The following is a 16717-nucleotide window of genomic DNA, read 5'->3' as shown; positions in this document are numbered from 1 at the left end:
GACTGTTATCTGTATCATTATTTCATATTCCATGAATTCATAATGATATCATCTATATTCACCATATTAGACACACTTCTCAGAGGCAGGGACTGATTTCCCTCAATAGTGGGGACAATGTCTTCTATATCCAGATTTGTCATTCCCTATCTTCACGGTCTTGAGCCATCTTGTGGGAGCACGGTTATTGGACGTACCAATTATGTGCATCTGTGTGCATGTGTCTGCAAGCGCCTTTTCCAGTGCACATAAGTATATGCCTATTTATGGAAGCATGTACGCATACGAGCCGTGCATGTGTGTGTTTCTCTGTGGGCTCCCTCTAATTGTGTATGTGAAAAAAACTGCAGATGCTTTATGAAGTCAGAATGGAGCAATTAAACACCCAAGGAGCTGGTGAATCGTGCAATGTCAACAAGAATAAACTCCCACCATGGACCTGACAGCCTGGCTAAAGAAAAAAAATGTGAGGACATCATTGATGGGAATAATGCAAGGTCTGAATAAGAATCCACAATGCAAATTTAGCTGTTTTATTCATTTTGTTTGCAGCTAATGTTTCTCTCTGGAGTTCATGTTTTTTTGTGTTATTATAAATTTCTTTTTCCTCCTGAGCCTACTGCTCAGGCAACTGTAAACTTTATACGGTTTATGCAACTGCTCTTTAGAAAGAAACTACATGGATAACTAAACACCTTATTTGTTATCTGCTAAAATAAGATAAGAACATTGGTCTGGTTTTTAGAAATACTTGCTCAAAAAGCACAAGGTTGCCATTCTGTGTTAAAAAAATGCATTTTTGCTCAAAAGCAACTGAAGAATAGGCTGTATCCGTCACTGCAACACTACTGCAGGACAGATGCAGGATGCATTCATGATGCTTTTCAGTGTCCCCATAATGGCAGAGACTTCAAACTCCGGGGGCAGACGAGAATAAGCCTGGGCCAATACAGGCAGAATGAGGCTGATTTTGCCATTATAACGGCAAGCTCTTTTCCCTCTTGGATGGAAGCCTGGGCTGCTGACAGTCAAACATCATTATGAGCCAGTGGCCTTGCAGTTTGTCACTGTCAGAGCCTCTAAATAGAGACTTTGTTTTCAAGATTTGTAAAGATTTATGACATTCCAGGCACTATTTAAGCGATGATGCACAACAAAGTCATTTTGTTTAATGTGAAGCCACTTTGAAAGATAGCAGATTCTGTGGGTTGTGGGCTTATTTCCTCCGAGCACAAATATAATAAGATGCATTGTGATCGTTTTTTAAATCTTTCTTTCAATCAGAGGAAACACAGATGTCATGTGAAGTGTTGGGGTACTGAATGATGACATTTTCTCCATCATTGTTAAGTTCACCCTTGAACCCCATCCCTAAAAATCATTTGCAAATTTTTATGAGTTTTGGGAATGCCACACAAAAAGGAATTGGCCTTGTGGCCTTGCTAAATACTGGAATACAAGACTCACTATGTGCTGGATGACCGGATGTTCTTGCTATGAGTTCAAGTAGCCAACACACTTATTGTTGCTTCCTGATTCATTCCTTGAATTGCTGCAGAAGTGGACTCATCACTCCCACAGATGTATCCTGAACAAGAAAGAATAAAGACTCCCCTGTGGAAGAGATAGCAATCATGTAAGAAGGATATTATACATGAATCACAGAAATGGTTTCACAAAATGTATAAGCTTTCCCAGAAAATCCTTTAACAATACCCCAGGGGATCAAAGAAATACCTCACAGGCCAAGTAAGGTCACTATAATTTCACTGCTGAGTACCACAGGTGCATCTTTCCCTAACTCCCTGCAGGAGAATTACAGGAATAACGTGGTGATTTTTCTATACGGTAACATTTATTATTTGGCCTCGATGTGATGAAAGCAGCCACCGGCAGCGCCCTCTGCTGGCACACAGAAACTCCTCTTTATAAAGTGCTGTGATGCCTCGACACACATGCAGTCAGTGCGAAAGAAGCGTTCACTCCCTCCAGAGGAGCGCACAGATTTTTGAGGGAGCCAGTAGTGGGGAGGAAAAAAATCCAGTCAGCGTTTTGTAGCACTTTCAGAAGAGTTCCTCTACCTCATTAGAGATATTGGCATAGCTGACAGATCCTTTTACGCCAGTTTAAGGGATGTTTTAGGGACAAATTGTCTCCTAGGGGCAATTGGAGCGGGCAGTCTGAGTCCCTATAATGCGGAGAGATCAAGTCTCAGTAGTTTGTCGGTATGAACGCAGAGCAGACGGACCCTGAGAAACTGCTTTCATGGATTGACTGAATGATTGATTGGCATTTGATTTTTTATTTTTTTCAATATCAGGGGATTTTCCTGCGTCGCGGTTAGTCTAAATATTCCAGAAAAAATAATTCGTGGATTATATTTGGGAGTCGAGGATTTTTTTTTCGGAAGGGGCGTCTTTAATGAGGATATTGATTTTTTTACACTTAGCCATACGCCTGGGTCAAGGATCCGGAGAGGGGAATTAACCTTTCACAAGGTGGAAATATTGTCTTTTTGGATCCTAACTCACCTCTGTTCCTGCTGAGTCCAACATGAAGTCTGTCACTGTGTGGATGTGCGTTTACATCTTCCTTCTGCTCTTAGGTGAGAAGTGAAATATGGAAACAACATGTGCAACTGTGTGCAAATTGTGATTTTTATGGCTCATATAGATACATTCTGACATCAGTAATTACTGTCAGGGAGCATTGTCTGCTATGTGTCCACTTTTCTCATGCTGGACTTGACTTGAGCGCACAAGGTTATTCCGTTTTTTTCCCTTATGTGTAGTTATATGCTGATGGGCATTACTGTTGTATGCTGGATGGTTTGATTAGATTATGTTTAATTGTCACGCAGGCCGAACTTGATCTATGCGAGTGAATCACTTATAGTGGATCCATTAAACAACCACAGCTTCCACAGCAGAAATACAAAGCTAATTATTGTAACAGCACAGTCCAGCCTTTAGTCAGTAAATGGAAAATCTGTGTGGTCTTTTCAATTACACACTTATGCTTGGTTGAATATGAGAAAATACATCATCATGATCATCATCACCATGTTTTTCATCAATATAATTATCATTATAAGTGTCCATACATTCTGGTACTTCAGTTTAAATAATGTGACAGATGAAATATTTTTTTACAGTTAACTTCATTTTACTCTTTCCTTGCCCGCTGCTCTCTGATTCTCTGCAGTATCCCCTTTTCTGAGCTCAGTGCTCAAGATCACCACAAGGGGTCTCTCTTGTCATTTCACCAGAATTGTCTGTAGGCCTACTTAGGTTTGTGTGAAGGTGCGATTGAATTTTGACTCCTGTCAAACTGTAACACTTGAGTCTGCTCTGTGGATTACTGTTTACTCATATTAAGCTCATTTCGTGGATGCCTAGATGTGAATTAAGTGTAGTTCACATCTTTTAATTGCTTGTTAGCAATGAGATAATTAGATATTCTTCAATGATCAAGTCCTCCTTTGATTAGATTTAATAGGAAACTGAAAGCTGCAGTTGGGTTTTAGATGCACTAAAGCGACTACACTGAGTATAATGTGAATGAGGCATAACAAGACACCATGTAGATAAGACTCATGTGGACCATGAAGACTTGTTTTGCTAAAAGAGGCCTTGGCATGTGTGGGCATGTCATAGGCCATCAAACCTTTTTATAGGTCTCATATACAACCTGTTGCATCAACAAATTGAAAACAGGTTTAGATATCTGCTTACACTCACACACATATTCAACAGTAAAATCCCTCACACATTCATTTACAATTTATCAACTCCACCTCTGTCTCCTTGTCCCCATCTAGATGAGGCAGCAAGTTCCTGGGATGGTCCGTCAGCTTCGTCCGTGTCCTTGGCCAACAATTCTCCAGGATCTCCAAACACCGGGTCTGGGCCTGGAGCTCAGCCGGAGTGGGTGGACTGCATCCAGGCGAGTGACATGTGCAACCAGAACCCTTACTGCAGCTCTCGGTACCGGGTGATGCGCCAGTGCCTTGTGGGCAAGGAGAAGGAAGCGATGCTGGACAACAACAGGGAGTGCCAGGCTGCCTTGGAAGTGCTGCTGGTTAGTCCTCTGTATGACTGCCGCTGCAAGAGGGGCATGAAGAAGGAGCTGCAGTGTCTGCAGAACTACTGGACCATCCACATGGGACTCACTGAAGGTAGGAGGCAGATTGTTTTATGATTCTCTGTCCCACAAAATTCACATCACATCATGTTTAACTGTTTGGCAATTTCAGAGCCTGTAATATAGTAACACTCTCTCTAAGCCATGTAGTTTCTTTTTAAAACTACAAATGCATTTATGAGAAATTAGCAAATGCCTTTTTCATGTTTTTTCCCAGTGAGCCCATTTTGAATGATTTGGGTCTTCAGTGTCATTTGTTTCCTTCTGTATTTCCACTGTGGTTTTGACATCTTCAATGCTTTTGTTGTTTGAATATGTATAGCAGGGCTCTACCTGAGCCTTGTGGTCATGTACAACATTATATGAGTGTAAGAAGATTCATGTAAATTGCTGCAGTAAATAGTAAATATTAATGTGTCTGTGGATGTGCACACACCTCTACTGATATTAATGTTTATGACTTAGTGCACTCTTTCAGCGCTGTAACATTTATGTCAAATGAATCTTCCGATCTCAAGTACCATGGTACTTTCCGGGTAAAGACAAGAAGGATGTACACCACACCTACTGTTGATGCCCTATTCCCTGATGCCCCCTTATAGTGATGCCCAGAAGCCCCTGATGAAAAATATATGCTTTCCTACTTTCCTCACCCTCTCAAAGGTAATGGACCTATAATGGGATTACATTATGTAGACCTGTTATGGTAGACTTATTGGTTTTCACCTAAAGTGTTCCATATTACCATGTAATTAGGTTGCAATCGTATAGCTCAATGGCCCTGTGTCCACTTACGCTGGACATTAAATAGCACTCTTGTTGTAACATTGAAACCCTCAGATTTTTACACTGAAATACATTTAGAGAGTATAAAGCAGCCTCTTGGACTGACATCACTCTTGGTCCATCCTTCAGGGTCAAAAGCACACAGTGTTTCACATTAAGACCGATCTGACTCAGAGTCAGAGCTGATGCCGTGCCCTGGGGATCGAGCTAAAGGGGGACCTTAACCCAAGAGTGACATTTCACCATGCTTGTACACATGGCCAAAGTCTCTGCGACCGATGTCAAGTGTCGTGCCACTTAAACATGGAGGACATAATGTACTCAGCTGTTTTTGACACGTGGGGTAATGGTGGAAATGTTGCAAAGTCTCTGAGCTTTGAGCATTCTGGGCTTTTGTGTTGTGATCCGTGAAGTGATCCGCCAGGCTGACTGCTCATAGCACCAGCTACACTTCATCAGACTGATGGCAGCAGAGGGTCCCTGACACGAGTTCAAGGGAAATGTAATGACATGGATGCTCCCCAGGCCTTCTGTCTCCCTTCCTGTCTTTCTCTCCTTTTCTAACTCTTTCTCCTTTGTAATGATCTTTCTGTTGTCCCTCTATGTCACTTTCTCACTCTCTTTCTCCTTTTCCCATCAAATAGTGGCATCAGTCAAAGTGTTTGCGTTTGAATGCATCATGCAAGTTGTCTGGCTGTCAAGGATAGAGACCTCCTGTGCCTGCAGTATGCCCTTCACAGAGCTTGTGTTTCTTTCTGAATAAATGCCTCTCAGCAGTGTCCCGTTTTGGCCCTGTCCCCCTCGGAGATAAAACCTGCTTTAACACAAACGAAAAGCTCTTACAGTGCAGCTTTAATCTAATCACGATCCATTGTGCAGTCAAGCAGGCTTTTGTTAACTGGAAACAATCTATGTACAACATCCATCTCTGGAAACAAACACGATGGGCTGAATCCCAGAAGACCCTCTCAAAATGGTGCTAAACCACTTCTTCCACAACCAAAATAAGTTGTGGACAAATGGAAAGGTTTTGATGTAGTTGTTTGGTTAGATAACGTGTAATGTAGATTAAAGTTTTATTTTACTCATGCTAATGTATAGAGATGAAGAGTGCAATAGTATGTGAGAAAGAAAGATAATAAAAGTGAGGAACTAGGGATTAAAAGAAAATAAGAAGAGCTAGAGAAGATGAAAGGACGAATATGACTAACTGACAGAAAAGGGCAGAGACTGTTAAAGACCTTTGTCAGTTTTACTAATGTGATAAGTTCTATATGAAAAGCAATGGCTGATGGCTTGAAGACAAACACATTTAGCCACTTTGCACATATGACCACGTTTCTGCAACCTAAGGCCATTACAAAGGGTAGAAAGCCATATAGAAATCAGGCTCCATGCAGCTATAAGTTGGTATGTTTCTTATGACCCGTGTTGACCGGGGGCAGTGCGTTGGCCTGCTAGCCTGAGGGCTAAACCATTGTGTCTGTGAATAGAAAGCTGATGTCGACCAGGGATGGACTGGGACTGAAACAATGCTCTGCTCCCAGACCAGCCTTACACAAACAGCACACAAATAATCCACTGCCTCAGGCAAGGTTATCACACTACCTTATGTACGTATACTAATATTCTTTATTTCAAACACAGAACCAAATGAATGTAGTAAACAGTTCAATAAAATGTGTGAACATGAATAAGGCCTAAGTGGACAAACACAGTTAAGAGTAAAAATAAATAAATAAATCAAACGTCTTACATTTGAATAACTTTTGAAAGATAAAGGGCTTAGCTTCATATCAACTAGGCTTCATATTAAAGACCAGTTTTTCTTTAACGTCGCCGGGTTTGTAGTTTTATTCTCAAATAGGAAAGAAACATATCTCTTTTGAACATGGGCATCAAAGAATGATAATTTCTACATAATATTTTTCCCAGAATGTGCACAATAGAGAAATGTTTATATCGAATAAGAATTGAGCCATATGGAATAGACAATAGTCTGAACACAGGCAGGAATGTATTTATAAAATTGTGTTTTTGCAGGTACCCCATTTGTCCCTTGTCATAGTATTTTACATCATGTGTGCCTCCAAGCTGATGTAGAAATTAATGTTTGGAGACAACAGTGGTCAAAGGTGAAGTTAGGACTGGTACTGCCAATAAAATAAAAATAAAAAAGGCAAAAACAACCACTTGCCCTTCTCTTACCTCTGCTGATGCCAGACACAAGACAAGTAGGCTAAAGCACAAGTTATTAGTTTAATTTTCCAATTCAATTATATTTTCATTGCAAATTTAAAAGAAATTATGTAGAATTTTCATGGCATGGCCTGAAAGGACATTAAACAATGGTTCAAAACAATGAAGGACTGAAGAGAGTGTGTGATGTCACCTTGTATGTGAGATGTTTGTTAATCGTTGCTAAACCAGAACATCATCCGCCAAGTATCAGCGTCACTTGCCCCCCGCCCCCCACCCTACTCAGGTGATGTGACGTCATTAGATATTGCTCATGCAAAGCAACATGCACCTCTTTTACCTCTCTTCTTGTTTCTTGTTCTTTACTTATTTGAAAGCAAACTGAAGAATCTATCCTGAGACTTAAAAGTTAATCATGCAATCTTTAGCCAAGTCAAACCAGACTTACCATAAAATGCCCTGGTGAGAAGGCCCTCAGGCTGCAGTGTGTCTTGTGTCCGTGAGACGTAAATTACATTGGTTATAGCAAACAAGGTCCAGACACTTAGGAGCTGCATGAGTCTCTCCAGTTACACAAGTCCAGCGAGAGGCCTGAATCTTTGAAAGTCGACAATGTGTGTGATGAAACAGTGCATTGCTGCTGAGAAAACACTTTACAGACTCAGCCTCAGTACGACAGCAACGTGACTCAGTACCGTCATCAAGTGTTGCTTGATGTGTCTTGTTGAAATACCAGCAGAAATAATTTTGACACATTTCAGCAGGTGTTGGCAGCTACGATTCTGCAGCATTTTCAATTTCAGAAGGCATTATTTACCGGTAGGAACCCGGCCACTATGATGTGGGAAAGCAGGGGTCTCAAATTGGCATAGGACAATTGCTGGTATCGTCATCTCATAGGAGAGCCACTTCAATGTTAAAGTACTACAAGAAAACGCAGTATTCTGAAACTATTTCCATTACTTACATCATACTTAACAAAAAAAATGCAAAAACAACAGTTTTTATAATTTTTTATATCATGATTTTATATCATATTTGTTGTCCGCAGCCAAACAGCAAAAGAAGGTCCGACCCTTTTTTTAAACTGTCTTTTTATTTTAATTGTATATGAAGGAGTAGTTTAAATTGATATGGAACAACTACAGAAATAGATATATAAATATATAAAGAGTAATCTTGCGGGCCAGATTATATTATATTTTTGAGCCGGAGGGAAAGAGATGGAGGGCTGGAAATGGCCCCCAGGCCTGCAGTTTGAGATCACCATGGACTAAAGGGTAAGGGTGTTATATTGCTAGTCTTTCAGACATCAGTAATGGTGCTAATGATGACCTGTTAATTGTGTTTTCTAACGGAAAATGGCAGCTGAATTCAATGTGTCAATGCAGCTGTCCTTGATGGATAATGGGTGGTTTCTGCTCTGAATGAGCCTGTGTCGGTGTGAGGCAATGAGGTCTAGCAGTTTGAATCTATAAAAGAAGTAATTACTAAGAAAGAAACATTGGCTGCTACACACAGGGATATTGTATAGATGGCTACGGTTCTCTTTCAATTGTGCTCTGGGCCTCATGTGGATATAGCCTTGTAGGTGGCAGTAGAATTGGTCATTTAAACGATAAGTTTCACAACTCCAACATACATTATTTCATAGCCTCAGCTACGAAACCATAGACTGGGTCTCAAAGTAGGAATCGAAGATCCTTTGTGAGGACCTTTCAGAGCAGTTTAATTAGCTGAGCCAACTTTCACTGCAGAGAGAGAAAGGATAGCGCCACCAGTGCTCCACACAAGTCTGCTCTAGCTCATTGTGAGAGGAGGCTGTATCTTTACGCGAAGTGATGAGAGTATCAGACAATTTTCTGGAATGATTTATTTTCTCCATTTTCATGAATGTCAGCGTTGCAAAGGTCAGTCTCTGAATATGTCACTGCATCATGCTAATACCACAAGTTGGCCCCTAATGCTGTGGGAAGTGACATGAAATGGACAGTGTAAGAATGCTGTGCACATCATGACAGACTAAGACAGGGAGGAAGAGAAATGGAGAGAGCAAGAGAGAGGACAGGAGGTGAGGACAGGAGGTGAGGACAGAACGGTAGATAGATGATGAGGGGGGAAGAAAATTTAAGAGAGAAAACCAAAGAATGAAGAAAAGAGAGAGGAAGAAAGAGGGAGTCATGGGGGGGAAACGACAGAGGAGGGGGGCTACAAAGGTACACAGTATTCCTGGGTGAAACCATCATTACTATGAGCAATGGTAGCAGTCACCGGCCATTACCTTAGCCATCCACTGTCATAAGCAGAACATTTTTCCAGCCTGCCCCACATGTCAGGGGATATGGGAAGCGGGCTCCTGCATGCTGAATATGTCCTCTCTGCTTTCTCCCTCCCTGCACTGGGGACCTGGTCGGCACTCGCTAGGTGGCTACTTCATCATCAGAGGAAGGGACCTGTCGATAGCTTCTGGATGTGATCAATAAGGTCTTTCAGAGCCTTCCCCTCCTCGTCCTTTTCATTCCTCCTTCTCCCCTTTCATCTTTCGTCTGAAAATGTGAAAAGGATCAGTGAAATATGATGACAAAAAAGCCGCTGTTTGTCCTCATAAATCTGTCTAATGATTTTCTATACTGTAAGGTGAACTGCCCGAGATGACTCCCATTCACTATGAGGCTGCTATAGAGAGTGACAGTGCGGCCGAAATGAGGGCCAGGTAGCGGGGTTTAGATTAGCCTTTTATAGCAGAGTGAGTTCTCAGGCTCTCTATCAGACGGGAGAGTGAATGACGGGCCATTCTGCTCAGTGAATACTGTCATGATGTGGGCATTAAACTCACTCCTGGCAGAAAGGTTCGCAGCGGCGCTGAATGAATGTGCATCGCAAAAGTCAACTACCAGGCCTGGTGGCTGTCATCACAGTATGGTTACTTATCTTTCTCTCTCTCTCTTTTTCTGTCACTCTTTGTCACACTCTCTACATCATTAATTGACGTAGGTACTTGTTGAAATAAGTCAGTCAAGTATTCTTTCTTCCATATGGTGGAATTCAAAACACAACCAGGAGTCAAACACAATTTATGCAGTTAGATTAATAATTTGGGTTGTCATCCCTCAGTTACCAATGCAGCAGAACTAATCATGTTTAGAGTAAATATTTAATTTGCTTAATATTGACTATTTAAGCTGTTGTAAATGTATATCTTCCAATGGGGTTTTCTATTCATTCATATTGATATAAAATATAAAATGGTGAGAGTCTGATATATTGGGCTGCTGCCTGCTGCCTGTTTTTAATGGTCTCCCCAATATGCTATGCCATAAAGATGATAGCAGTTTTTACTTAGCTTAAATTTTGCAGGATTTACACCATATTCAACATTTAGTACCTGACACCAGGTATTAAACTGCTGATTTAGGTAAGCGAGTGTGTAACTATTCATATTAACATTACAGTCACATAGCCAAAGGGAAGGCTGGAAATTTTAGCACTCATTTTCTCAGCTGTGTTTGCCGACCACGCCACGCTGGATTGGAATTGTGACTTGAAATATTATTCTGAGCTAATCCAATATTCTATTTGGATGGTTTGAAATTGAGTTTAAAATGTCAATATCACTTCAAAAGCTGAGCCGTTAACTGAATTTATGTCTCAACTTGTGTTCTGTTAAGCACAATTTGAAGAAAGATGCATTTGTGGTATCACTCCACTTTATCTTTTCTTTGTTGAAATGAACACAATTTGGAAGGAAGCTGAGTGGAAGGATTAATGCATTTATCCTAATGTAATAAAAATGCTTTGAGAAGTAATTTAAAGAGGAAAGTGTTCTGGCTAGCCTTATCTCCATTGACAGCTCATTTGCAAACTTTGGGATCTCTGACAGAAAAGGCTCGGTCACCTTTTGTTACCAGCTGAGTTTGTGAAACAACCAGCAGGGTTCTGCTAAGGACCTCCGGCTGTGCTCCAGGCTGCCCAAGCTGTGCTAAGCTTTCTTTGTATGTGATTAATATAAGAACAGAAGCAGTGTTGCAATATTTTGTTATAATTTAAATAAAAAGTCATATGTAACAGGAGCATTTAGTTTTTTTCCAACGTTGCCCGCAGCAAATATAGGGAACCATATAAAATCAGTGTCAAGCAGGAACACAATCAATATAGGGCACCTTTAAAAAACAAAACAAGGTGAACGACAGTTATTAAAATTGACTTTGCTTACAGCTGTAAACGGTTTGCCAAGAATGTCACTAAAAAATCCATGGGACAGCTTCCATCACCTCAGGAGTTGAGCTTCATTGATAATGCATATGAAAAGGATGAGGGATGGCACCTAATGGCTTCATAAAACCCCTTATGGCTAAGGAGAAAATCGTGAATCCACTTAAAGGCAGCATTTCTCTCATGCTGTAACTAGGGAAAGACCTGATTGTCTGTCTAAGCTGTGCCGGTCATGCTCCATACTGTCAGAGCAAATGAAGTCAAACGGAGGCTTAATTACAGCGATAAGTTGTTGCCCTGTGGCTAAAAACATCTTATCACTAAACAGCTGGGAAGAATTTTCTATTATGAATGCATAATTGGGTCCAGGGTGACTGTCAAAGAGCAGTTTTCTTAAAGTACAACAAGGCTTCCTGCTGTGGAGTTCTTCACATCCTAAGGGTGTATGTGATTATAGTGTGTTTTGCAATTTTATGATTCAGCACGGCTTGTAACATCCATGTAAATACGCTTTTAAAATTCATTAACTACAGCTGCTGTTGTGGTTGGACATTATTGTTTCATAGGATCACCACAGCACACACTGTACAGTGTACTTACGAAATTTAATGTGCCTTAACACTGTTTGATTCCCGGCTGATTATGCAGTGAAGCTTCTAACCAGTGTTAGAAGCTGCCTGAACAAAATGGTAAGCAACCTCACAACAAGATGTTTTGCTTTTGGCAAAAGATAGGGCAGCCTTTATTCCATTTTGCTCTGTGTAGTACAACGTGTTCTTGGTGTACTGAAGGAAGCATTACGCTTTCCTGTGAAATATTTGCCTCTTTTTTTGAAATACACAGTAACTGTGTCTGTGGCTGAAAAAAGACATGGAAGGAGGGTTAAGGTGGTTGTTTGCTGAGTAAGTGGTAGTCTTGAACTCTTGAGAGGCTTCTAAAGCACTATAGCTTTAGAAGATAATTGTTGTAATTAGACATACTGAGAGAGCTCGAGTCCGGCAGCCTCTCAAGTTCCTCTCTCTTGACAGAAACATGAACGGAGATGTGGATGATGCAGAGACAACCATGAAAAAATAAACACCAAAATATACTTATACACTTATACCCTTATACTTATATATACAATAAATTCATGTGCAAGCTTATTTTTCAATACACAAACAAAGAAAGAATGTCCCATATACTACGCTCAAACTTGAAGGATTAATAATATTTTCTCTTATTGTATAACTTGTCTCTCCTCCAATTTTCTCTCTTTGTCTGTCTTTTCTTTTCTCTCTTTTGTGTCTCCAGTCTGATTCTTCTCTTCTCTTTTTTGTCCATGTCAAACGCACATACTATCCTCAACTGTGCCAGATGTCAATAGCTATATGTGTTCAGAGAATGGCCAGCTGAGCTGCTCCATCTTGTTATGATTGTTAATATTGATGGAGAGGGGCAATATAGAACTAGACCTAAAGCAATGACTGCAGATGTACACAAGTCTGGGGTTGGTTTTCTTTCCTCTGTGGACAAATTATGATAGAATATTCCCTTTAGTAATTCCTTTTTAGACATTCCGTTTTACCATGTGCCAGTGCACATGTACTTATCTTCCTGTTTTTGATTAGTTTTAATGGACAGATTCAACTTGTATAACTTGCATTCCACCTTTAGTGAAGTAGCAACACATAGCTGATGTTATCATGACTTTTATTTCTGATTTTGACTCTTACTTGTTGATTAAATATGTTCACAGGAGACATTGATTAAAGTGTATTATATGTACTGGTAAACACAGTCACACACACACATACACCGTCCACAATAGCCTTACCTATTATCAGAGCAGCTACAAGACAATATTTTATCAGCTTCTATCATCTTTTTTGAACGCATCCTATGAGGATGTTGATAAACAAAATGTACTATATCTATTGATTGGATCTACTGATTGGTTGTCTAGGTAGCACGATCTTATACCAACAAGTTTTGGATTTTCTCATTTGTAGCAGCAGGGCCACAAACCTTCCTCACAACACCCTCACTGTGTTTCTGTTGGGATCAGAATGCAAAGCTATTACACACTGGAGGGTTTGTCTCAATCACACCGAATGGCTGTGAATTTTAAATGCGGGATTAGGGCCTACAGAGAAGCAGGCACATGGGGGAGACTCAGTCAGTTGAGTGCTAATTTGATTTTTATTTTTTTTTATTTTTTTTTACAAACAGCTCTGGCACTACATTGTTAACAGGGAAGGATGCAATGCTTGTTCTTTAGTCCTTCAGCTGCTCCCCAAATCAAACCACAGCAGGAACAAATACTCTCTCCAAAAGGAAATGATTTGACCATGATGAACATCCTGTTTTCCATATGAAAGAAATAAAAATTGTTCATAGTGGGTTGCCTCGGTTGTTGGCCAACACTGGGAAATTATATTATTACATTATAATGTTATTTAAATCCAAAACATTCAGTCGATCCATCAAATATAAAAAAAAGCTTACTTATTACAGTGCTTCCAAAAAGGAATCATGAATTGAACTTCCTCTCTGTTTTTATGGCTGTTGGAGCTAAAACACATTCCTACATATGTTTTCTAATGATTATTGATAGCATAGGCTTGTTTCTGTTCTAATTTTTTGGAAACGCTCTAATGCTCTGCTTTGCAAGGAGGGTAAAGTACAGAGCAGGTCATGAACGGGTGTTAATAAATCTCTTTACTGTTGTTTCAGGTGGAGACATGGATGACTCATCCCCGTATGAACCTGTAGCACCAAACCGACACCCTGACGCATTCCGCTTGGCCTCCATCTCTTCAGGTACAGTTGTGATTTTAACTGAACATTTTGTGATTTATTATATGAGTGGAAATATTTGTTAAAGAGAAGGGTGAAATAGGGGAGAAATAACAAAGAGCCAGTGTCTTTCCCCACTGGCATTCCACCAGTCAACTGTCCTTGGCATCTGAATAAATTGGATGCTTATCATTTGATCTGTCTTGTGAAATATTATGGTTGTTACGGCCTTGTAAGGTGAACTATGTACTCTCAGTGTACTACCCCACATTTTCCCAGCTATTGATTTAGTTTTAGTTTAATTTCCTCATTGGTTTACTAATTAAACAGCCCAGCACTCAACAGGGGAGCTATAGACTGCTATTTAATTTACTGGTTATTACCATCATGGTATCACAAATCAATGGAGATCTTATTATAAGACACATCTACAATGGTTAATGCAGTTCAGAGAAACAAGTTGTACAATTGGTGTGATTGGACACAGACTCTTGTCCATTGAAAAAGCTACAGGCTACAGTCACTTGAAAATTCAATCACTTTCTTTCATTCAGTTCTGACAGAAATTTCCGGAGGATGTTCTCTTCTATTTTTTTGTGTGTCTTTTTTTGCCAAAAGCAATCTACAAACACTGAAGACAGCACATTTTTCTTTTCTTTTGGCTGATGTATCTTGCTTTGTTTTATAACTGGGAGGTACAAGAAAGACATGCTTTCTGCATAATCCCCTTAGCTTGAAATCAGCAGTGTATCACTTGTTTTTGAAAATGTGTTTGTTTGATATGTTAAAAGAAAGGAAAGAGTACCAATGAATGTGAAAAAGTGCAGGCTTTGATTACTTTAGAGGTTGGAGAAATGATGGCAAACTGCCTTCCCTGATTTAAGTGCGTATTCATCTAGAAAGCACTCAAAAAGCGCACACTTCCACCAAGGCTGCAGAATCCTCAAAATTTGATATTTTAATGATTGAAAATGTTTAGAAGTTGCGTCTGGATTTGAGATCCGTACCAAAATATTTATAGTCAAAACAATTTTGCTGATTTGTGATTAGTTTTAGTAAGGCTTTGTACAAGTATAAACTTTCAAGTGAGTAAGTCTCATGATCACTGAGTTATGGCCATTTCAATTTATCCTGTTGTTGTAGCGCCACCTATAACTGTCAAAAATGCAATATCAAAAATCTACATTTTCATTTGAATATGTTATGAACCAAATTTGGTAATGGCTGGATGACATTTGTTAAAGAAATGGTTGAGAAAGAGCAAAGAAATATACCTGGACAGAATCAAGCACGTTACGAATGAAAACAGGAAGTACTTTCTAAATCAATCATCACATGCGTGCCAAAAAACAGTTCTTTCTTGGCACATGGCCATAATTTCCAAAATGTTATTGACATATTTTTATTAGGTTTGAGATGCCTTGCTAACTAACGGTCAAGCAAGATAATAATCAAAGAGGACAGACGCTTGTCTTTTGCCCACCAGTGTATGAATACAAGTGCCCGGGTAAAACAAGGAGTTCAGTGCAGTGTACCAAGACATATTAAGATACAACAGGGGACTCATTACTGTATCCATTTTGTTTCAGCTGTTTCCTCCATTCTCTCCGAGGTGAAATATTGGATTTGCTCTCTGAAATCTGTTTAGCCGCAAGCTTTCCTCATTATTTATCATTTCTGAGGACAGAGTAATTGATTGTGGCGCTGAGAGAAAACCACAGGCAAACAGATAAGTAATTACACACTTGTTTTATGGAGATACTTCTCATTTCGATCACTAAACCACACAAAAGTATTCATAATCACGTCTATAAATGTTAAACTGTATAGAGACCCAGGGAATATATGATATCTGGTCGGCTGATGAGGACAGGGGAATGTATACTCTCCAAGAGGAAAGGTAGGGAATTGAAAAATAATCTCTGCTATTTTAAAAGTTTTTGTCTGGGAGGAAGATAAGGGACAGAAGTTGTGATAGAAATGAAAAATAATTCTATACTACTGTATGCAGTCTCAGTCGGAAGTTAAAATTAAAGAAACCATATGGAGACGCTGTTTCTGTATTGCCCAAAGTGATGATACCTGCAAAACTATTTCACATAGGCTTCTCCTTCTATCGGGACTGTGTAGTCTTAACCATTCATTTTTGCATATCTTTTAAACTGAGCATGTGCATGCCCTGTACACACACAGACAAAAAGACAAGGAGCATATTTAACCCCGTGGAGTCTGTCCCCTCGGTGTTGACAGTATAGCCAAGCATGGCTTCGTTAGAAAGACAGCATTGAATCCTGCCCATCCTGCCCATGGTTTGGCTTGCACTGTGCACCTGCATCAGCAGTGTTTCAGCTCAGTGCTGAGTACAGTGGCATCCAGGGCTAGAGTGTCCTCGTCGACTTCAGTGGGCCTTTTTCCACTGATCCATTTGCTGTGATGACAGTGGGGCACAGTGTGGTCTTTCAAGCCCTTTTCATCCACCTCTGTGTGCCACGCCTATCTTCACTAAAGGGTGAGGGTGATAGTATGTGTAATTTGTCCTGTGACAAGGTGTGGAAGTTGTGGTAGCTAGGTAAAGAAGCCAGAGAGGTTACCAGGTTGC

General features: G+C 40.1%; 1 protein-coding gene across 1 annotated transcript in view; it reads left to right on the top strand.

Annotated features, from left to right (window-relative positions):
* Positions 1-1965: 1965 nt before the first annotated feature.
* The window catches only part of LOC127376337 (GDNF family receptor alpha-2), a 46429-nt gene continuing 31677 nt past the window's right edge, over positions 1966-16717 (top strand). Inside the window, exons 1-3 of the mRNA XM_051423112.1 lie at positions 1966-2605; positions 3821-4177; positions 14056-14142. Coding sequence (XP_051279072.1) covers positions 2554-2605; positions 3821-4177; positions 14056-14142 — 496 coding nt within the window. The 5' untranslated portion in view covers positions 1966-2553. The remainder of the gene's footprint in view (positions 2606-3820; positions 4178-14055; positions 14143-16717) is intronic.

Source organism: Dicentrarchus labrax, unplaced genomic scaffold, assembly GCF_905237075.1.
Source record: "Dicentrarchus labrax unplaced genomic scaffold, dlabrax2021, whole genome shotgun sequence".
Classification (NCBI taxonomy): Eukaryota; Metazoa; Chordata; class Actinopteri; family Moronidae; genus Dicentrarchus; species Dicentrarchus labrax.
The sequence above is the reverse complement of the archived record's forward strand: the minus strand, read 5'-3'. Positions and strand labels throughout refer to the sequence as shown.